General features: G+C 44.7%; 1 protein-coding gene across 2 annotated transcripts in view; it reads left to right on the forward strand.

Annotated features, from left to right (window-relative positions):
- Window positions 1–13,380, forward strand: part of SANBR (SANT and BTB domain regulator of CSR) — a 187,147-nt gene extending 173,767 nt beyond the window's left edge. Inside the window, exon 21 of one of the 2 annotated variants that reach the window (XM_069234392.1) lies at window positions 8,731–12,552. In XM_069234392.1, the coding sequence (XP_069090493.1) occupies window positions 8,731–8,767 (37 nt within the window). In that variant the 3' untranslated portion in view covers window positions 8,768–12,552. Of the gene's footprint in view, window positions 1–8,730 lie in introns of both variants that reach the window. The other variant, XM_069234391.1, reaches the window with a different exon arrangement.
- The last annotated feature ends 9,732 nt before the right edge of the window (window positions 13,381–23,112 follow it).

A 23,112-nucleotide genomic window follows, 5' to 3' on the forward strand; every position in this document is an offset into this window, starting at 1 on the left:
TGATATGTTGGTGTGAGAACCAGTGTGGCTTTCCTGCCTAAAGTGATGACCCCATTCCATGTAAGTCAGTCCATCACACTTTCTATCCCCTGTCCTTCCAACAAAGGAGGAGCAGTTGCATACATTGGACCCTAGGTGGGCAGTCAGCTACTACCTGGACCGTAAAAAGGACACATGAATGGATCACCAGCTCTTTCTTGGGTACTGTGGTGCCAATATAGGCAAGTGGTGTGCACAAGGACTCTTCAAGGAGGATCTTACTCAGCATTATGACCTGCTATGGGCAACCAAGAAGGAACCTCCAAAAGGGATCATAAGCAATTCTACCAGGGTAAAAACTACCTCTCTCCTTGCAGGAAGAATTCTGATTGCAAAGATATGCAAGGCAGCCACGATGGTGTTTCTGCATACATTTGCCAGGCATTATTGCTTAGATTCTAAGGTGCGTAGGCATTGTCATTTTGCAAGATCCATCTTGCAGGATTTCTTGGTATAACCATCCATCAACTTTCCACCTAGGGGGAGTATGGATATGGTATCTATTCTACAGGTGAAAAGTCTGCAGGTAGAATTATCCACCAAAAGAAAAAGTTACTATCTTTCTGGTGGATACTCTGCCTACAGATTCCTCAGAGATCACCCGCATCCCCCTTTGATGAATAGTTATAGGGAAAGTTAATAAGTTCCCAAAAATGCATATATTTTAGCACTGCACTAATATGTCGATGTTAATCAGTCCTCTTGCCTCAAGGCTGGGAAAAAATGGATGTTACAGTAGGGTGGGCCCTATATAGCTTCAGTCATGTCATCTGATGCCACTTTTGGCATCAATACAAAGCCATTGCCCCATACGGTAACATGAAAGCTTTGAAGTTTCTGGATCCATGAACTATTTTGCATGTGACTAATCTGTATGTATATAGTTTATCCACCAGAATGATTGTTAACAGAGATAAGTAACGGTTTCTTCTGGCCCACCACTCGTCTCTTGAGATGTGTGAGGAGACTATGCCTAACTACCAAAGGATGTGTTACTATGGTTGTTTACTGTAAAACAGGCTCCTCTGTTGTACCATCCTTCTAACGAGTGGTAGGCCTTCTGCATTATGAAGGAGGTGTTACTGTACTCAGAAGGATTCTGTAGCTGAAGGGTAAGCTCCAGAAAGAGTTAAGACAACTCAGGCAGATGTGCTAATGTGTGAGATTTACTAATAAAATGTAGAATATAAGAATCAAATCTTGTAACAGAGTTTATTGTCCACCTGTAAAGAGACAACATTTTAATTCCGAGCAAAACAGTGCAACTGTAAATGTGGACAGGCACAGCATCTCAGAGTATGCTGTTCCCAGCAGTGTTCGCTCTTCCAGTGTGCAGGCACGTTGATAAAATCACTTTGGTTTGTTGCAAAAAAAAAAAATACCAAAGGTGTAAGACAAATCAGAGTGGTTTTTGACATTAGTGTCACCAGTGACTGCAAAGTCCAGAAGTAAATGTAAAATAATGAGGTGCCTTAAGGTCTCTGATTCAGCATGGTTGTCTACCAACATCATGTTGCAAAATAGTTTGAGAGCACTGACCCTCCAATATGGATACAACAGGAATGTTTGTAAGCCTCTGAGCAAATGGAATAAATGGATGAAGGCTGCAACCCATCTGAACTCCATTGATGGTGTGCAAGTGCCCAATTGTTGTCAGCAGACTGGGAGAAATAGAAGTGTATCTGATAGAGACTCCTATCCAAAGATTCCTTACTTTATAATAATCCCCAGGCTTCAGATTGGATCTGGAAATTATTTGTTAGCAGTATCCCTGTGCACTGGTAGGTGATGTTGTTCTGCTCCATGTGGCGTTGTCTGGTCCGGAAGTGACATGCGCACTGTCCATATAGGTGCCACCACAGCGAGCTGATGTCATTTCTTTTCTTTCCGTGCGAGTCAGCACAGATCTGGAGAAGGGCTACTCCCAGTCACTTTTTTTACTGCCCTTTTTTCTACCCTTTTGTTAAAGATTTTTTTAAACTTTGTCTCCTGGTGTGACAGGGATATCCACAAGGGAGGCAGGTTTCAAGCCCTTTGATGGCAGTCTCCGGCAAATGGTGGTGACAGAACCACACCTCGTCTGCCTGTTGTGTCTACAGCGCGACTGTGATGCCAAGATCTGTGTTGATTGTTGTGCTGGAGGAATTGGTCCCTCAAGCTCCTTGCGGCTCGACGTGCAACAGTCTCGCTCCCAGTAGAGAGGAAGGTCGGGGATCAGTCGCAGAGCCACTCCAAGGGCTCATAGTCACAGTCAAACTCATCCAGGCGTTCGGGTAAGACCCACAACAGAAGAAGAGCAAGATGTCAAAGAGGTCTTTGACTTCACCCCATCCGTCAAAGTCAGCCGACGAGAGGAGGGTCTTCATTCAAGACCTGGCTCTGCGGTTGAACCTGCGCCCGGGCCATCTACGCACCTTCCGGGGTTATCAGGAGACGGACAAACTCCCGCCCAACTTTGTGAATTTTATGAGGCCCTGAACCTCATATTTGGGTGGCCCATCCCTATAGAGGGCCTTCGGGCCACGTGGGCTGAGGAGGGGCCCCTACTGGCCCCTTGGATCTATGGTTAGATCTGGAGTGGCATCAGTCGAGCCACCTCAACCTTCCCTGGTGCCCGTTGCACTACCAACGGTGCCGCTGTGGGTCCAAGGACACCTGGTGTGAGGATCTATTGGGTGCCAGTGGACTGGATACCTTCCTAGATATGACAAGGTTTCTCCTTGTACTGTGGCTGCATAGGAGGGGGCTCTATTCCTAGACCTTCAGCTACCCACTGTGGCTGTCAAGATGAATGTCTTGACTGTTGTGCTTTCATTAGGAGTCACCACATTTGAACCTCCTCACCTGTTTAACAAAGTCCTCTCCAACATCCTACTTGGGGGGCTGGTCCAAGCACTGCACAGAAGCTTCTGTAAATAGGTTGATTGCCCACCACCATCGCCCCACTCTAGTAGACCCCTGTTTCCTCACAACATACTGCACCCTGAAGACATTGGTGATCCAGTCCTCCATTTCCAAATAAGATCCTGGCACATCCCCTTCCTCTCCCCCAGACAGGGAATCTAAGAGGCTGGATACCTTGGGGAAGATGTTCCACCAGCCTGGCACTGCAGTCAGTGAACAGTGCATTCTTTTTGGGCTGATACTCCCACTTGCTCCGGGACTCAATTACACAGGTGCTGCCTATGGTCTTGGAGGAGGCCCAAGCTATACTCTCAAGCTATTGCTGTTGGGAGAGACACAGCTAAGTTCACTATTCGCTGTTGGCTGGATACGACTGACTCACTAGGCAGAGCAGTTTTATTGTAGGTGGCCTTACGGTGTCACGCCTGACTAAGGGCTACTGGATTTTCCAGGGATGCCTCACTAAAGAACATGCCGTTTGATGGCTCCTGTCTTTTGGAAACAAGGCGGACCCAGTGCTGGAGCGCCTTCAAGGACAGAAGGGCTATGGCCAGGTCCTTTGGCCTTTCCATGGCCCCTCGCCAACCACTGTTTGCCTCCTGCTCCTCTGATTAAATGAGGCGTATTATATGGTGTGGTTGTGCAACCTCCCTATGTAATACACTTACTAACCCTTTTAGGACCCATAGGTTTTGTCTGTCAAACCCTCTGCTCAATCCTGGGTAGCTGTAGCACTGAGCAGCAAGGCTTACACAAAGGAAGTGTAAAGCATTTAAACAGCACCAAAACAATTGAAGAAGAAGTTGACACAACACTCAAGAAATCAATCCTACACCAGTTTATGATCATAGACTGTATTTTTATAAGAGTTCAGACACTAGAATGAAAAAAAAACACCGGAGGGCTCTCCTGGACAGTTACCTTAACAGAAGAGACAGTCCTTCAGCAGTTCCAGGCACTTTATCCAAGTTGCAATGGATTCCTACGAAGTGGTCTTGATGCAACTGATGAAGGATGCTGAAGATGCTCTGGATGTGATTCGGGCGATGGGTGTCTTACTGCAGGGATCCCTTAGTCCACAAAGATGGTGAGAGGTCCTGATTGTAGGGTCGATGTCCCACAAAGTCCTTGCCAGTCTGGCTGAAGTCCAGTCGCCACTGGACTACCAGTTGCCATTGTGGTCACAAGCCAATCCTTCCTGTGTCAGTAACCTGCCTTCTGAGGGTCCCAGCAACTCTCTGTCAGCACTCTCGGGCTCGATAAACTTGGGTGCAACTCTGTGCGTCGGGTCTTGGTCCTCTGTGCTGAATGGCAGCAGTGGTAATGGCGTGAAGACTTTGGGCCGGGAACCTGCCCCAGCAGTCTTCTCTATTAGTCATGTCCAACTTTGCACAAGGATGAGTTGGTCTTTAGAGTGAAGCCAGATAATCGGATATTTGTGAGTGCTAAAACTATTATTGGCTTGGGCGTTCAATTTTAAGTGCCAAAATGTAGGCTATTGTCAATTGAACTTATCTTTGCTTTGTTATTTTCCAGCCATTTTATTACTCCTGTCTATTACTACCCATCCCCTTTAGCATTCAACCTCCCTTTGTAATGCTATTCTTTTAAACCTTCCCTCCACCCCCCGATCTACTCTGACCAGTTCCAATTGTGTTCCTTCTATTGAATGAATCTGTCTGATGTTATGTAAAGTGTGCTAAAGCTGTTTTGGTACAGATGCACTGTACTAATCAGCTAAATACATCTGCATTTTGGACACATGTTGGGAACGTGCACTGTTATCTATCTACAGCAGCACAGTCCCTTAGGGTTTGTGTGTACATATGCTGGTGGATTGCCCCATTACTGCAGAAAAACATCTAGCCAAAAAATATGCGCTGGCATTGAACAAGCAGGCAAATGTGTCTGCCAACTCAGACGAAAACAGTAGGCGGTGCTTCTTCGGACTCGCCTGCAATGCTTAATTTGAGTCTGGTTGCAAGTGGGTACCCTCCAGCACTTTTTTGGGAGCAGAATTGATTTTTCTGTCATTAGATGTTGACGGAGAACAAGAGGGAGAAAGGCAGACGGGGGAAGGGAAAATTATGGGAAAACAGTAACAACAGATGGAAGCAGGGATTAAAAAGAACCAGCAAAGTGGCATAAAGGAGCAGGAGTGTAGGGTGTTGTTATGAAAGAGGCTTGAGGTGGAATCAAGACTGCTCACCTCCTTCATGGGGGGAGGTTGGATGTATGTATCAAGATGCTGTTTTTGTCACACCGCAGAATGTGTCTGTCTTCTTTTTGGTGTCTATTAACTCGAATAATCTCCGAGGTAATGCATGTTTTACTGACAGCAGAGCTCTGAATCGCAGGACTCCACTTGCCTCTTTGTGTTCATGAGCGCTCTGCTGTCAGCAAAATGTGCATTAACTAAAACTATCTGTGCTGAAGACCCCAAAAAGAAGCACACAGACCCTTTCTGTATTGGTGGAGCGGAGAAAAAAGGTATCAGGATGCGGCCCCAGCTTTCCACATACTGCTACTGTAGGAAAGTATCTTCTTTGTGGCATGTTACCCCCAATTTCTGCCTGATGTCAGTGTGTTTAACTGTGCCACTGAGATCCTGCTGACCAGGACCCCAGTGATTATGCTCTCTCTCGTCTAAATTTCGTCACTGCATACCAGTAACCCTGTATTTCACCCAAATTTGGCATACTGATCACCCCTTATAAGTCCCTAGTATATGGTAACTAGGTACCCAGGGCATTGGGGTTCCAGGGGATCCCAATGGGCTGCAGCATTTCTTTTGCCACCCATAGGGAGCCCATGCAAAGGCTTCTACAGGACTGCCTTTGCAGCCTGTGTGAAATGGTGCATGCACCCTTTCACAGCCAATTACACTGCACCAGTTCACTTAGAAGTCACCCATATACCAGGCCTTCCAACCCTGAAGGCTGGGTGAAGAGTACCTGTGTGTGAGGGAACCCCTGCACTAGCAGAGGTGTCCCCATGTCGTATAGGACCATTTTCCTGAATTTTGTGAGTGCGGGGACGTCATTTTACACATTCACTATACATAGGTCACTACCTATGTACTGCTTCACAATGGTAACTCCAAATATGGCCATGTTTGGTATCAAACATGTTGGAATCATACCCCAGGGCTTTTGCAAGCATTGGTTGTCTGATTCCATGTACTCTGGGGGCTCCTTAGAGGACCCCCAATACTGCCATTACAACCTTCTGAGGTTTTCCAGACAGCCCCAGCTGCTGCCACCTCACGAACAGGTTCCTGCCCTTCTGTTGCTTGAGCAGCTCAAGCCCAGGAAAGCAGAACAAAGGATTTCCTTTGGGAGAGGGTTGTTACACCCTCTGATCTTGGAAATAGGTGTTACAGGCATGGGAGGGGTACCCTCCCAGAGCCTCTGGAAATACTTTGAAGGGCACAGATGGTGCCCTCCTTGCATAATACAGTCTACACGGGTCCAGGGACCTCCAATCCCTGCTCTGGCGCGAAACTGGACAAAGGAAAGGGGAGTGACCACTCCCCTGTCCATCACCCCCCCCTTCTTCTTTTGCACCTTCATCCGGGTTAGCAGGGGCTCCTGATCTCCCTTGACTCTTCAGTGCTTCTTGGACTGGGTCCCCTCTCCTGATGAATGGCGTAGATCCAGCATAACAGGTGGTGGACTGAAGTGGTCCTGACATTCCTGACGTCCACCTGTCCAACTTTGGTGGAGGTAAGTTTTTGCCTCCCCACGCAAGACAGTACCCCCTTGTACTGCGTGTTTTGCAGTTGCCAAGGCTTGTTGGCATCCTTCCACGAACTTCTTCATGCACTGTGCAGCTCCAGCCCCCAGCACTCCTTTCTGCGATGCACAACCTCCTACGTGGTTCTCCAGCGACGTGGGATCCCTTTGTGTAGTGCTGCATGGGCTTCCTTTTGCACCTTCTTTGTCCCCGTGCTGTGGGACTCCTGTGCATGCCGCCTTGTCTTCTGAGGGCTCTCAAAGTTGCTGAGAGCCCCCTCTGACTCCCTCTCCTGGGTAGAGTCCACCAGGTCCCTCCTGGTCCTGGGCAGCGCCATTTTCCGCTAACCGTGTGCTTTGCATGTGCCAAGGCTTGTTGGCAGAATCCAGCAATGCAAACCAGACTGCACCCATCCATCCGGCGTGGGACATCTTCTGCACCAACCAGGAACCCACATCTGTCTTCTTGGGTGCAGTACTGACTGTTGTTCTTCACCGGTGGTTCTTCTTTTGCACCTTCATCTAGGTTAGCAGGGACTCCAGTTCTCCCTGGACTCTTCAGTGCCTCTTGGACTTGGTCTCCTTCTTCCACAGGTCTTCAGGTCCAGGAATCCATCGTTGGTGTCTTGCAGTCTCTTCTGGTTCTTGCACAATCTTCTATCATGTGTTCTTGTGTGTTTTAGGAAAGTTACTGTGATTTACTCCTGCTTTCCTGGGCTCTGAGATGGGTTCTGTTACGTACCTTTGGTGTTTTCTAATACTCCCAGTGCCCCTCTACACACTACACTTGCCTAGGTGGGAAATCAACTTTCGCGTTCCACTATTTTAGTACATGGTTTGTGTTCCTCCTAAGCCCATTTCTATTGTAATTTTCACTATTTGCACTGTTTTTTAACTGTTTTTTACCGCAGTTTCTGCATTATAGTGTATGTACTGTGTATATTACTTACCTCCTAAGGGAGTATAGTCACTAAGGTGTTTTTGGCATTTGTGTCACCAAAATAAAGTACCTTTATTTTTGTAAAACTGAGTATTTTCTTTCATGTATGTGAGTACTGTGTGACTACAGTGGTACTGCATGAGCTTTGCAGTTCTCCTAGTTTGGCCTTGGCTGCTCATCCACACTACCCCTAGAGAACCTGGCTTCTAGACACTGCCTACATTTCACTAATAAGGGATAACTGGACCTGGTATAAGGTTTAAGTACATTAGGTACCCACTACAAACCAGGCCAGCCTCCTACAGCTACTAACACAACACCCGTTTTTCAAGTTTTCAAAATAATTTCAAAAAGAAGATTCTTTAACAAATAAACAAAGGCAATGTGATGCAGAATTGTCTCTCTGTGTTTTTAAAGGGATCTGCAGACTTTACCAGATGAGTTTAGTTCTATTGTTGGCCTATAAACATTTATACATATGGATAAGGGCAGCCCAGTGACCCTTTGTTAGCTTGGTTATGAGCTATCACAAAGTAAAGGGGGTCATTTAACCAAAGGATAATACTTCCTTGTATTAATAATAGAAACCCGAATGGTGTCAACCACACCTCTTATTCCAAGTGAAATTCCGAACTTTTCTCTTGCACTGGACGTGTATGTGCTTTATGCTAGAATACGAACCCCCTTGCTCGAATAAAACCATTCTTAAATATCTTGGATTAATTGATTCAAAATAATTTGTTTCTCTGTTCTTCATTTTGAATTAAATAGTCTTCATATGTGTACCTTCTTTTGAATAGTTATTTGCTCTTTGCTAATGCATTCTGCAATCTTCAAGTTTTGATTAATTTGGATGTGTGATTGACACCATTCATGTTTTTGCTATAAGTACGAGTAATTCTAAGTGTTGGTTAAATTATCCACTAAAAACATTTGTGGTAATTTGAGATTCACTGGGAGTGTTGAGTATGTCAACTGCTTTTGCAGTCGAACCTAATGTTCCTGCATTGAAGTCGTCATGTTTTTTAAAACTTTCATTCCTTCAAAATGTCTTGTATACAACTGCTGCACCACACGCACCGTGTTTGATTTATTTACTTGCAATTTATCTAGGTCGAAGGCACGCCTTGGTCAAGGACGCCCAGCCTAAGGAAGCTTCATTGCGGGGAATGGAGAGAGGCAGTGTTCTCAGCCTAAAAATGGACTGTAATCCGTAACGTCAAAGAAACGTCGCTTCTAAAGCTTTCAAATTGCCTATTTAAGTTTTTACTTATGCATTTTAACCTAAAGCCATGGAGTGCATCCTATTTAAGTGAACTTACTGAATACGATTTTTCCAATATTTATTTCATTTGTGTGTATATATGAATTGTTACATTCAATTTTACCAATTTTTTAGTAGATTTGGGATTTGTTGCGGGCAGATTAGAAAACATTACCTAAAAAAAGTATAGATTGCATAGGTATCGGTACACGGAAGCCCCCAAGCATTCAATTTCTACTCAGTAAAACCGCTAAATTGCCATGTTTATTTACATCTAGTGAATGATACAGGAAACGTTGGGCAGAAAAAAAATGTTTGCAGCAGACTCATTAAGACACCATCATCATGAATACCTGATTTGTATAGACATATTTTTTTCAGTATAAGACAAGTAGTTTAGCACTATAATCACTTTAGCATGACGGTTTACATTTCAGGAACATTATTGCATGAAAGAAGAATTTAATCTGTCGCTGTTTCGCATCTCTTTGCATTTGTTATGCACACTGCAATCCACTAGCGTCCGTCTGTATTTGATTTGCAGTTGTGAGAAAATGTTGATAGATTTGTTCAGTGCCATTGGACAATAACTTTTCGAGGGCAAAGTATTTTGAGGCTACCCTTTCACAGTCTGTTCTTCATGACAAATGAAAAACGAAAAATGTTAACCTGAATGTCCTCCTATCCTACCGGCTATGCCTTTCACCAAAGGTTATCTACTTTTAGGTATGTCACAGAAAGGAAAACATGGATATTCATTACATTTGACAGAAGGTTTACAACAATTTCACAGAAAAGAAGTTGTATAATTTTACATCAGGTTTTAAATATCCTGATCATGGATTGAAATTGGCTGCAGAGTAAGTTTATAATTAAGATCGTTCAAATTAGTCTATTTCCATATCACCATTCTTCTGTTGTCTTGCTGGAGGGCATGATGCTCAGAAAGGACAATACTAAATACTGTGATGTTGCTTTGCGAAGAAACTGATTGGTCTTCAACGTGTAATTTACTTTGGATTTCAAGTAATGTCCTGACATTTTAGTGTCAATCTGAGGTTGCTTATATTTTACTCTAATTGATTGTACCCTGGGGCATTCATTTGATCCGCTCTTCCCACCAAGTAGTTTGGAAGCTAATAGTGCTCCACCTTCCAGTCTGTAGCTAATAGTCATGAAACCTAGAATAGTAAATCATTCATTGGACCGGAGATGAACTCCCATCCTCGATATGTACCCAAACTAATTTTAGGGCCCCATAGTCACACACCCAGAATAACAATTTCTCTCACACACACACACTCATTCACTTTCTCTATTAATCACATTCTCAATCTTTCATATTCCCTCCCTCTAGTGTCTTCAACACAACAAATCCTAGCTCTGTTGCTGTTTGTTTGTGTGAGACCTCTTCTGGGAAAAAAACAATACCAGCGGTGATTCGAACAAAGTGGCACGATTCTAGAGCTGAGGTGATCAGTGGCCAGAGTAGGAATGGTGACATTTATTGTGTCACTTGCTGAAGGAAGATGTGTGTGCGAGTTGTGCTTACATGTTCATGTGTGTCAGTGTGCGTGGATGTGTGCAGGCATTCTTACCTATCTGCCTGGGGTTGTGGTCTTCCTTAGCGGCACATCCTGACATATGGGACCACTAGTTGCCTCCCTGGAATAGTATATATTATATCAGTTTATAGAGTGCCTGGCTGTCCCAAAAGGGCTTCCCTGTGCGAAAAATCCAGCTGTCCCAGAAAAGGCAGTAGGACAATGGATGTAAAAAAGCTAGGTCCTGAGCAGTTTGCTGAAGATTTGTTCAGATGGGGCTTAGGCACAGATAGAGGGGGAGGTTGTTCTTTAACTTAGAATCCAGAAACCTGAAGAAACTCTATCATGTCTTACTCGATTAATCTGAGGTATGGATGCCAACCTTAGATTAGAAGATTGTAAAGTTCAGACTAAACAGTGTGGTTGACTGATGTTTCTAAAAAAGCGGGGACCAGCCTTGGCCAAAGACCTAAAGGTGAAACGCAGAGTTTTGAAATGGATGCGTTTCTCACTCGGTAACCAGTGCAGCTCTCGAAACTGGGATGCCACAGAGATGTGCCGAGGGATGTGGCCTAGGAGTCGCAGAGGATTATTTGCAGACTCTTCAGCAAGACTTTTGCCAATCCTAAATATAATACATTATCATAGTGTAGGCACAACGTTATTAATGCCTGCACAATAGTATTTTTTTGCACCTGGTGGGAGAGTCCACAGAAAGTTTCTCAGGCATCCGAGGAGACCAGAACAGTGCGCAGGCACGATGCTTATCTGCTGATCGAGGTTAACTTGCTAACCAGCCAAATGCCGATGTTTAACAGCATGTTTTGGGGCAAGAGGTGGACCCACATTGTCCAGCCACCAGTGAGATCCCTAGAGGCGGGTTGGTTTCCCACCACCAGTATGTCGGCCTTACTCCCATTAAATTTCAGACAGCTGGCAGCAATAGAAGCAATCAACTCTTTCACATTGGTGACCACTTCTTACATAATAGCATCTGTCTGTGGCATAATGCTGACATTTTTTGTTTTAAAAATGTTTTAATCAGCCATGGTCACCATTCCCAAAGGGGTGGCCATTCTTACTATATTAGGAGTATTCCTGGCAAAGGTTGGCAGCCCCCAAAACTTAATATGTGTGGTTTGTAGAAATAATACATTTATTTTTAATGGACACAATTTCAAAATATCCCAGATTTTACCATTACATGTACAAAAGCAATATACTGTTAAATGCATCAAACCGTTCTGGTCACAAGGATGTATACTGTTTGTAGGTTTTTGCAAAACATGCCAACAGCTGAGCTGCAGCTTATGATTTTTCATTGTGTGCCGACCAAGCAGCAATTCATATGGTAAAATATTATGAATGAAAAATGAGAAGAAGCAGCAGCTTTTGTTTGTGCTCAGAAAATCCAGGATTAGACAGTTAGAATCACCACTCTCTCAAGACAGTTGTTTCAATCAACGTAATGTTTGAAAGCAGCATTATTTAGGGATTTTTTAGAAGATTCAGTCCTGTTTAATTGGGCTATGTGGGATTTTAGTCGAAGGTATGTTTATTGCCTCTGGCAGGAGGATTGAGTACATGTGTGAACTGCATAATACCGTAAATGATGCACTTTTTTATGCCTGCCATTGAGACATGGAAAGTAAAAGGGTTAACACAACAGTGTCTTGGTCAACCAAATAAAGTTCCAAACCCCCATTCCTATTCAATGTATTCCTTTATAATCTGTTCTTGGAAAAGTGATTCACAACTATGTCAGACTGCCAGAATGTGGTCAGTCTCAAAGGGGCCTGTGCAGCTTAAGGAGTGTTGGAAACATTCAAGCGAAAAGAACTAAACTGATGGCTTATTTTGAATGTTCTATACATGTTTGTTTTAGAAGGAAACCATCGAATTGTATATAGCCGTAGGAAAAGTCGTGCATTAAGGTCAAGCTTTTACTTACTATACCTTAAGTATTTTGGTTAATTTGCCTTTTATTTGTAAGGTCATAAGACTGCAATAATTGACGTTTTACTAATACAGTATTACAAACATGCTGCATTGCACTTTTAACTTATCCTGCATTAATCTTGAAATGTCATCATAGAATAAAACAATGAACATCTGCATTCATCTCTGTATTGCATTTGCAACGGAATATTTATTGAGCAAGTGTAACATATTTCTATATGATGAACATAACAAGTGTCTGATTTCTAAAATGCGTATAAATATGTGCCAGGATGGAAGGGATTGGGTCTTCTTACAGCACAAAACAGTGTAACAAGTGCATAGTAATTCTCACATTGTAACGCCTAGATAATCTAGATTTTATTAAGTATACAAGCTAACATTATGCACTAACTCTCTGTGACGCCACTCTGCAACACTTTAACTCTATAAGTGCTGAGGCTTTTCCACTTCCAGTGTTTTTTGATGTTTGGAGCATTTCGCGCTTAGGCCTCCATAACTTGTTTAAACAAAGAGAATCCATGCCAAATGTGCATCCTTTATTTCAATTACCTTTGGGATACTAAATGTACACAGGGTTTGTGGATTTCCATGGAGGAAACAAGGAAAGTAGCCAACTGTTGCTAATTTTATTTTATTTTTTTAATTTGTTTTGGGGGGGGGGATTTGGGGTAAAAAGTACTGTGAAAGAAATTGCATGTTTTGTTTTACTAAAAATGAAATCAATTAGAGCTTTGCTGGGCTGGGCTCACCATCTTTCCAGCTTTCAGGAACAAGCAGAGTTGTATCGAGAACAATTTTTACAACTGTTTTTGTGTTTTTCGACAAGAGTCAGTTTCCTATTTTTTGTTCTTGCTGATGATGATGATGATGATGATGGAAATGAGTGTGAAACACCTGGGTGATCTCTGAAGCTATACATTGCTGAAAGGTAGACAAAGTTCTAAATTCTGCAAGGAATCACACTGACCGTTTTCCCAAATAAACTAATAATTGAAATAAGAAATAATGAAAATAATAAAAAAAGGCAATTGGTGACAGCGTTCTTATCTGCAACTTTTTTTGTCACAGAGGCAGATTTACAAAAGCAATTTACCGTTATATCCTTCAGACCCTTCTGGTCATAGGGGTATATATGGTTAGTATATTTTTGCAGTAAAATGTGACATCCAGAGCCAATAACTGAACTGAAGCTTATAATGAGTTTTCATTGTGTACCTACCACCTAGCAATTCATATGGTAAAATCTAATTAATAAACATTGGTATGAAGGAATCCTATTTACTTCTGAAATGTGCACTGATTACTGAGTAAAGGGAACAGTGATTATTTGTACGCCTCTAAATATGGGATTACCCATGCTATTGTGATTCAGAGGACATTTTGCAAATGTGTTCCTTCTTGCACACTGGCTTACATTTGGAAACCAAAAATGCAGACACACCCAGTTGGTAATAGCAAATGTGCTTCTGTTCTGTGTTGCCACACATCTAATAAAAACGGTACCCGAATTGTGTGGCTGTGCCTAGCGTTCACAACACAAAACAAATAAATCTAATGAATCTAAAATCTAATGAATGAAAAATAGGGTGAATGAAACCTATGTATTTCTGAAGTGTGCACTGGTTCCTGACTTTGGAAACAGTGGTTGTTTTTACACCTCTTAAATTATTTCTGTTCGATGGCATCTGTCGCTGTAGATACACATGGTATGCATGAGCGCTCGCCATCTGGTGTTGGGTCGGAGTGTTACAAGTTGTTTTTCTTCGAAGAAGTGTTTTCGAGTCACGGGACCGAGTGACTCCACCTTCTGTGCTCATTGCGCATGGGCGTCGACTCCATCTTCGATTGTTTTCTTTCCGCCATCGGGTTCGGACGTGTTCATGTCGCTCCGAGTTTCGGAACGGAAAGATAGCTGAAGACGGAAGATTTTCGACGGTATCGTTGCGATCCGGTTAGAGATAGACACATACGACGACGCGTTGAACATCGAAGCGCTTCGGTGCCCTTCGGGGTAGATTTCGGCACCCCGTCGGGGCCTAGTCGGCCCGACCGCGTGGAGGACAACGCCGATGGATCGGACCCCGTTTCGATTCTGCCCCGAATGCCACAACAAATATCCTTATACGGACCTGCACTCGGTCTGTAATCTGTGCCTGTCACCCGAGCACAGTGAAGAATCCTGCGAGGCCTGTCGGGCGTTCCGGTCCCGAAAAACTCTGCGTGACCGTCGAGCGAGAAGACTGCAGATGGCGTCCACGCCAAAAGAGCGTCGACAGTTCGAGACAGAAGAAGAACAGGAGGAATCCTTTTCCATCCAGGATTCAGACTCCGACGAGCTACACTCTACAAGAACTGTGAGTAAGACGTCGAGATCAAACCTTAAAAAAGGAAAGAAGGCCCAGGGGACGCCACTGCCAACCGGCCATGGCTCCACCCAAATTCTCGGTGACCAACAATCGGCACCGAAAAAGGCCCATTCAGTGTCGAGATCGTCCGACTTCGGTCGAGACACCGGCACGCAGCCTCCTCGGGACCGAGAGAGTGCTAAACAGAAGCATCGACACCGAGAGTTCGGTGTCGACACCGATCGACGCCGAGACAGTGGCGCCGAAGACCATAGAGGCCAAGAATTTTCGGCACAGAAAAAGAGGAAGGTTACCTCGGAGCCGAAAAAACAATCGACAGGGCTTTCGGAGCCGAAAAAAGCGACACCAGACCCTGTTTCCGGCTCCTATACCGAAGAGCATTCTATGTCTTCTCAAATGAAGAAACATAGATTTGAACAAGAACTGCAATCCACTGACGTGGATCACACGCATAAGCGTATCTTTATTCAGCAGGGGACTGGGAAGATCAGTACCCTTCCACCTGTCAAACGAAAGAGAACGCTTCAGTTTACTCCTCAGCAACAAACAACACAAAAGGTAACACCTCCTCCCTCGCCTCCACCTGTAACTCCGGCTTCGCCAACTTACACCCCATCACATTCGCCAGCTCACACCGCCATGAGCCACGACGACCAAGATCAGGATGCGTGGGACTTGTACGACGCACCAGTGTCTGATAACAGCCCAGACACATACCCAACTAGGCCATCACCACCGGAAGACAGCACAGCCTACTCACAAGTGGTGGCTAGAGCAGCTCTATTCCATAATGTGGAACTACACTCGGAACAAGTAGAGGATGATTTTTTATTTAACACCCTCTCCTCAACCCACAGCTCCTACCAAAGCCTGCCGATGCTCCCAGGCATGCTACGCCATGCAAAGGACATTTTCAAGGAGCCAGTTAAAAGTAGGGCAGTGACGCCTAGGGTGGACAAAAAGTATAAGGCGCCTCCTACGGACCCTGTCTTCATCACCTCTCAGCTGCCACCAGACTCTGTGGTGGTAGGGGCTGCCAGAAAACGGGCAAACTCACACACTTCTGGGGATGCACCTCCCCCAGATAAAGAAAGTAGGAAGTTCGATGCAGCCGGGAAGAGGGTTGCTGTCCAAGCAGCAAACCAGTGGCGCATCGCAAATTCACAAGCGCTGCTAGCGCGATACGACAGAGCCCACTGGGATGAGATGCAGCATCTCATTGAACATCTCCCAAAAGATCTGCAAAAAAGAGCAAAACAGGTTGTTGAGGAGGGTCAAAACATTTCCAACAATCAAATACGCTCCTCCATGGATGCAGCAGACACGGCCGCAAGAACCATTAATACGTCGGTTACCATCCGTAGGCACGCATGGCTCAGAACGTCTGGATTCAAGCCAGAAATTCAGCAGGCAGTGCTTAACATGCCAGTAAACGAGAAACTTCTGTTCGGTCCGGAGGTCGACACAGCTATAGAAAAGCTCAAGAAGGACACTGACACTGCCAAGGCCATGGGCGCACTCTACTCCCCGCAGAGCAGAGGATCTTATAACACCTTCCGCAAAACACCTTTTAGAGGAGGGTTTCGGGGTCAGGCCACACAAGCTAGCACCTCACAGTCCGCACCGCCCACCTACCAGGGACAGTACAGGGGAGGTTTTCGGGGCCAGTATAGAGGGGGGCAATTTCCTAGGAATAGAGGAAGATTTCAAAGCCCCAAAACCACTACCAACAAGCAGTGACTCACACGTCACTCACCCCTCCCACACAACACCAGTGGGGGGGAGGATACATCAATATTACGAAGCATGGGACAAAATAACTACAGATACATGGGTCCTAGCAATTATCCAACATGGTTATTGCATAGAATTCATGCAATTCCCTCCAGACATACCACCAAAATCACAAAATTTATCAAAATACCATTCACAACTTCTAGAGATAGAAGTTCAAGCACTACTGCAAAAAAATGCAATAGAATTAGTACCAAGCACACAAATAAACACAGGAGTTTATTCACTGTACTTCTTGATACCAAAAAAGGACGAAACACTGAGACCAATTCTAGACCTCAGGGTAGTAAACACATTCATCAAATCAGACCACTTTCACATGGTCACACTACAAGAAGTGTTACCATTGCTCAGAAAACACGACTACATGACAACCCTAGACCTCAAGGACGCATATTTCCATATACCAATCCATCAATCACACAGGAAATATCTAAGGTTTGTATTCAAAGGAATACATTACCAATTCAAAGTATTGCCTTTTGGTTTAACAACCGCTCCAAGAGTATTCACAAAGTGCCTAGCAGTAGTCGCTGCACACATCAGAAGGCAGCAAATACATGTGTTCCCGTATCTAGACGACTGGCTAATCAAAACCAGTTCGCTCACACAATGCTCAAACCACACAAATCAAGTCATACAAACCCTCTACAATTTAGGGTTCACCGTCAACTTTGCAAAATCAAACATTCTGCCAAGCAAAGTACAGCAATATCTAGGAGCCATAATAGACACGACAAAAGGAGTAGCAACGCCAACTCCACAAAGGATCCACAATTTCAACAGGGTCATTCAACACATGTCTCCAAACCAAACAATACAAGCAAAAACAATACTACAGCTCCTAGGCATGATGTCCTCATGCATAGCCATTGTCCCAAACGCAAGACTGCACATGAGGCCCTTACAACAGTGCCTAGCCTCACAGTGGTCTCAAGCACAGGGTCACCTTCTAGATCTGGTGTTGCTAGACCGCCAAACTTACCTATCGCTTCTATGGTGGAACAGTATAAATTTAAACATAGGGCGGCCTTTCCAAGACCCAGTGCCACAGTACGTAATAACAACAGATGCTTCCATGACAGGGTGGGGAGCACATCTCAATCAACACAACATAAGAGGACAATGGAACATACATCAAACAAAACTGCATATAAATCATCTAGAATTATTAGCAGTTTTTCAAGCACTAAAAGCTTTCCAACCAATCATAACCCACAAATACATCCTTGTCAAAACAGACAACATGACAACGATGTATTATCTAAACAAACAAGGAGGAACACATTCAACGCAGTTAAGCTTGTTAGCTCAAAAAATATGGAAGTGGGCAGTCCACCATCAAATTGGTCTAATAGCACAGTTTATTCCGGGGATCCAGAATCAGCTGGCAGACAATCTCTCTCGAGATCACCAGCAAGTCCACGAATGGGAAATCCACCCACAAATTCTGAACACCTACTTCACACTCTGGGGAACACCACAAATAGACTTATTTGCAACAAAAGAGAACGCAAAATGCCAAAACTTCGCGTCCAGATACCCACACAAGCAATCCCAAGGCAATGCCCTATGGATGAACTGGTCAGGAATATTTGCTTACGCTTTTCCTCCTCTCCCTCTCCTTCCTTTCCTAGTAAACAAATTGAGTCAAAACAAACTCAAACTCATTTTAATAGCACCAACGTGGGCAAGACAACCCTGGTACACAACACTGCTAGATCTGTCTGTAGTACCACACATCAAACTGCCCAACAAACCAGATCTGTTAACGCAACACAACCAACAGATCAGACACCCGGACCCAGCATCGCTGAATCTAGCAATCTGGCTCCTGAAATCCTAGAATTCGGACACTTACAACTTAGCCAAGAGTGTATGGAAGTCATAAAGCAGGCCAGAAGGCCATCCACTAGACACTGCTACGCAAGTAAGTGGAAAAGATTTGTTTGGTACTGCCATCATAATCAGATACAACCACTAGAGGCAACTCCAAAACATATAGTAAATTACTTGCTCCATTTACAAAAAGCAAAGCTAGCCTTCTCTTCTATTAAAATACACCTTGCAGCAATATCTGCATACCTGCAAACTACATATTCAACTTCCTTGTATAGGATACCAGTTATCAAAGCATTCATAGAAGGGCTTAAAAGAATTATACCACCAAGAACACCACCTGTTCCTTCATGGAACCTAAACGTGGTTCTAACAAGACTCATGGGCCCACCCTTCGAACCCATGCACTCTTGCGGAATACAATTCCTCACCTGGAAAGTTGCCTTTCTCATCGCCATTACATCTCTAAGAAGAGTAAGTGAAATTCAAGCGTTCACAACACAAGAGCCTTTTATACAAATACATAAAAATAAGGTCGTCCTACGACCTAATCCAAAATTTTTACCAAAAGTTATTTCTCCATTCCATCTAAATCAAACGGTAGAATTACCAGTATTCTTCCCACAGCCAGATTCTGTGGCTGAAAGAGCACTACATACATTAGATGTCAAAAGAGCATTAATGTACTACATTGACAGAACGAAGAACATCAGAAAAACTAAACAGCTATTTATTGCATTCCAAAAACCTCATGCAGGTAACCCAATATCAAAACAAGGTATAGCCAGATGGATAGTTAAATGCATCCAAATCTGCTACCTTAAAGCAAAAAGACAACTGCCCATTACTCCCAGGGCACATTCAACAAGGAAAAAAGGTGCTTCAATGGCCCTTTTAGGAAACATCCCAATGCAAGAAATATGTAAGGCAGCCACTTGGTCTACGCCTCACACATTCACCAAACACTACTGTATAGATGTGCTATCCGCACAACAAGCTACAGTAGGTCAAGCTGTATTAAGAACTCTATTTCAGACAACTTCTACTCCTACAGGCTAAACCACCGCTTATGGGGAACTAACTGCTTACTAGTCTATGCATACCATGTGTATCTACAGCGACAGATGCCATCGAACTGAAAATGTCACTTACCCAGTGTACATCTGTTCGTGGCATCAGTCGCTGAGATTCACATGGACCCACCCACCTCCCCGGAAGCCTGTAGCAGTTCAGAAGTTACCTTCAATTTTGTACATTTGTATATATATTACTTAATCCTTTAATAGGTACATACTTACATTTTTCATTGCGCGGGCACTATTACTATAGTACAACTCCTACCTCACCCTCTGCGGGGAAAACAATCGAAGATGGAGTCGACGCCCATGCGCAATGAGCACAGAAGGTGGAGTCACTCGGTCCCGTGACTCGAAAACACTTCTTCGAAGAAAAACAACTTGTAACACTCCGACCCAACACCAGATGGCGAGCGCTCATGCATACCATGTGAATCTCAGCGACTGATGCCACGAACAGATGTACACTGGGTAAGTGACATTTTCATTCTTGCACACTGGCTTACATTGGAAAAAACAATCCTATTGGCAATAATAAGTTTTGTACGATTCTATGTTCCTGTACATCTCCCAATAGAAATGCTATCGCACTTGTGTGGCTGGGCCTAGTGTATGTGACACAAAACACCCCAAAACGCGACCTGGAGACATCTCAGTCCAACTAGCCAAATCAATGCTTTTTTTGTTTTTAACAATTTGAGCCCTCTCTCAGCCGCAACATAAAGAAACCTATCAACTGCAGACGTTTTTGGAAAAACAGACACCCAGAGGCGTTCATGGTTGTGTGACTCTGTGGATTCCATGGGGTTTTCTAATCCAAAAGATTTTGCAAACCTCGAACTTTGGCTAAAAACATGCATTTTCCCCACAATTCTATGAGAGAAAGTTGTGGAAACTGCAGAGAATTATTACCACCCAGCTTTCCCACACCTTCCCAGAAGAAAACAGTACCCAAAATTTGTGGCTAGCCCTATTGCTGGAGAAACTAAACACAACATGGGGACATCAAAAACATCTGAGAGAAAAGTTAAAAAATACGTTGGTAGCTGCGCAATTTGGACCTAGGCTTTGCTGCCGTCCAAGAGAACCTACCAAACCCAGACATTGTTTAACTAGACACTGGTGGGAGTCTATGACAGTGTACCTCGCGTGCACTCAATAACATTTTCTTACCCACAATTCCTTGCAAATCTCAAACATTGCTTAAAATCATGGATTTGTTTTAAATTTCTGGGTCAGAATCTTCCCGAAGCTGCAGGGATCCATAATATTCCTTCTACCCAGAATTTCCCCACTTGTCCCGATAAAAATAAAATAAAATAAAAAAGCAAACAAAAAAAAAACTAGCCCCACTTTTGTGACTGGGCCTAGGGCCCATATCAGCAACAGGACATGAACAATAGGAGAACTTGCAGAGGACTACTGGACTTTCTACCCCACCCTCTCCTGGGGGAAGATTGGGGCAGAAACCCCTCCATATTTCCCCCACGAGAGGCAGAAAGACTGTTGTGCCAGTGAGAAGAGGTTGTAGCACAGGTCCACGCCTAGGGAGGCCACCCCTACCTACAAAAAACGATGCACACAATATTTCCTGGTGCCTAGTAGAGCTACTGCCTCCCAGTGGGAGATTGTGGGTAAACACTGACCGGTCTGTGGATGGGTGGGCTGTCTCCCCACCATGCCTGCAATGAAGGATCCTTGGTGATCTAGTGGAGTGGATCCCTGCTTTGGGATCCCACACCAGGTATGATCGCCAAGCAGGGATTCACTGGGGAGAGACAGCACTGCAAAAGGGACATTGACCCATTTTCAGAGCTTCTCCCATCTTGATCGTTGCTCAAGAGTAGAGCTATGCCCTTTGCATTTATCAAAAATAGAAGCAGAATGTGCAATCTGGTTATTCGCTTTCACTTTTCTTGTGAAGTCCGCATGCTGTGTGCAATGACATTACAGCAAAACAAAAAAATTATCAAACATGGGACGCGAGGGAAGCTCGTTCATGGCTTTGATTTCTAAAAAGAAAATTCTTATGGTAATTCAAAAGAAAATTCTTATGGTAATTCAACAGCAGCATTTTCTTTTCAGATATGGAAGGTGACCCAAAGACATCCTCCACACTGTCAAGGCAGTAATGAAAATGTCACTAGATTGTCCTCTGCACCCAAGTGGTTGAAGAATTTGTCTCAAACAACAATCTGAACACAACTAAGAATCTCCTCGGAAGAAAGTGCATTGCTTGCAGAAGTGGCTCAAAGGAAGCTGAGGTCATGGAACTACAGATTCCTTATGTCATGACCAAGATTAACATCCTTGCAGAAACTGTGCAGCCTGGCCCTCTCTGTGCCCTTACTTCGTTCAATGAGGCCCTCAGTGACACACCTTGATGTGCAATTGGTCAAGGCCCCGTTTTTGCCCACCAGTAAATAGGCAGGTGGCCAGGCATCACAGACTGGCACCTGACAACCCTGATTTTCACACTAAACACCATACTGCCCAGGTTCAGACTTCAGCTAGCAAGATTAACCCGATTCGTTCCCCACACCTACTCCAGGTAAATGTTCACCTCAACCAGCCTGATGTTGAGATTGATCAATACAGTCTGTTTTTTGAGTTGTTATATGCATGACCTCTTGGACCTGGCTAGCGAGATCTTGCTGGTGATCTTGAAATACCTTACGGCCTCTGTGGCTCAAACAATTCATAATGGTCAAGACGCAGCCAAATATGTGATTCGTGGGGGTCTGGCCAAGAAAGTTTCCCCGTAGAATGTGCTCCTAGGAAGCTCTATCGCCCCAATGAATGATCCTGCCTAAATCTGCCTGGATCAGGCTGTGCTGTTCCTGGACTCTGCTCCTGTTGAGTGCGGGGATTGCAGCATGAGGGTAACTGCTCTGCCTGACCTATCCGCTGCTGCCGCCAATGCCTGCAGATTGCCCAGCTGGCTGGGACCCATCTTTGAGTGGCCTGAGAGGTGTGTTATCCTGAGTGGACTGCATTGAGGCCCAGGCTCGGACAGAGTGGCCCCCGCGAGATCGCAAGTTCTGTGCAGTGCCTTTTCCTTTCCCAGACCTCTGACATAGCTAGGGGCTGCCCACATTGATGGCCATGGATTATCAATCCTACCTGTGGGGCCAGAGACGCAGCTTGTGGCCCCATCCTGACTGCAGCTGCTGGATTTGCCGGTTCCTGGGCACTCCCCGAAGTCGCCCTGCAGCATTGAGGGGCACTGCCAGCAGCCCCTCATGCCCCTCATGCTCCTACAGCTACATGTGGGACTCTGTGGTGCCCTACACCTGGTCCAGCGGGGTCCTGGAACTGCAGACCATTTGGGGAGTGTGCAGCCTGCAGAACTCTGTCCAGCTGGGTGGGGCCCATCTTAGAGTGGCTGGAGAGGCCGGTTGGCCTGGTACCGTGTGTTGATGGCATCAGGGCCCTGGCTCAGTTGGAGTGGGCCCCACAGGGCCTAACGTACTGTGTTGTGAGTTTTCTTCTCCTGGTTTGCTGGAATCGCTGGTGGCTGCCTCAGGAACTTACTTGTAGCCAGCGTGGGCTGTGCCTTCTCTGGGCCGGTTAGTGAAGAAGCGCATTGTTCATTCCGTGGCCTACCCCTCTCCAGTGGGGAAATGGCTGCGCAGTGAGGGACTGACTGG

Source organism: Pleurodeles waltl, chromosome 5, assembly GCF_031143425.1.
Source record: "Pleurodeles waltl isolate 20211129_DDA chromosome 5, aPleWal1.hap1.20221129, whole genome shotgun sequence".
In the NCBI taxonomy this organism is placed as follows: Eukaryota; Metazoa; Chordata; class Amphibia; order Caudata; family Salamandridae; genus Pleurodeles; species Pleurodeles waltl.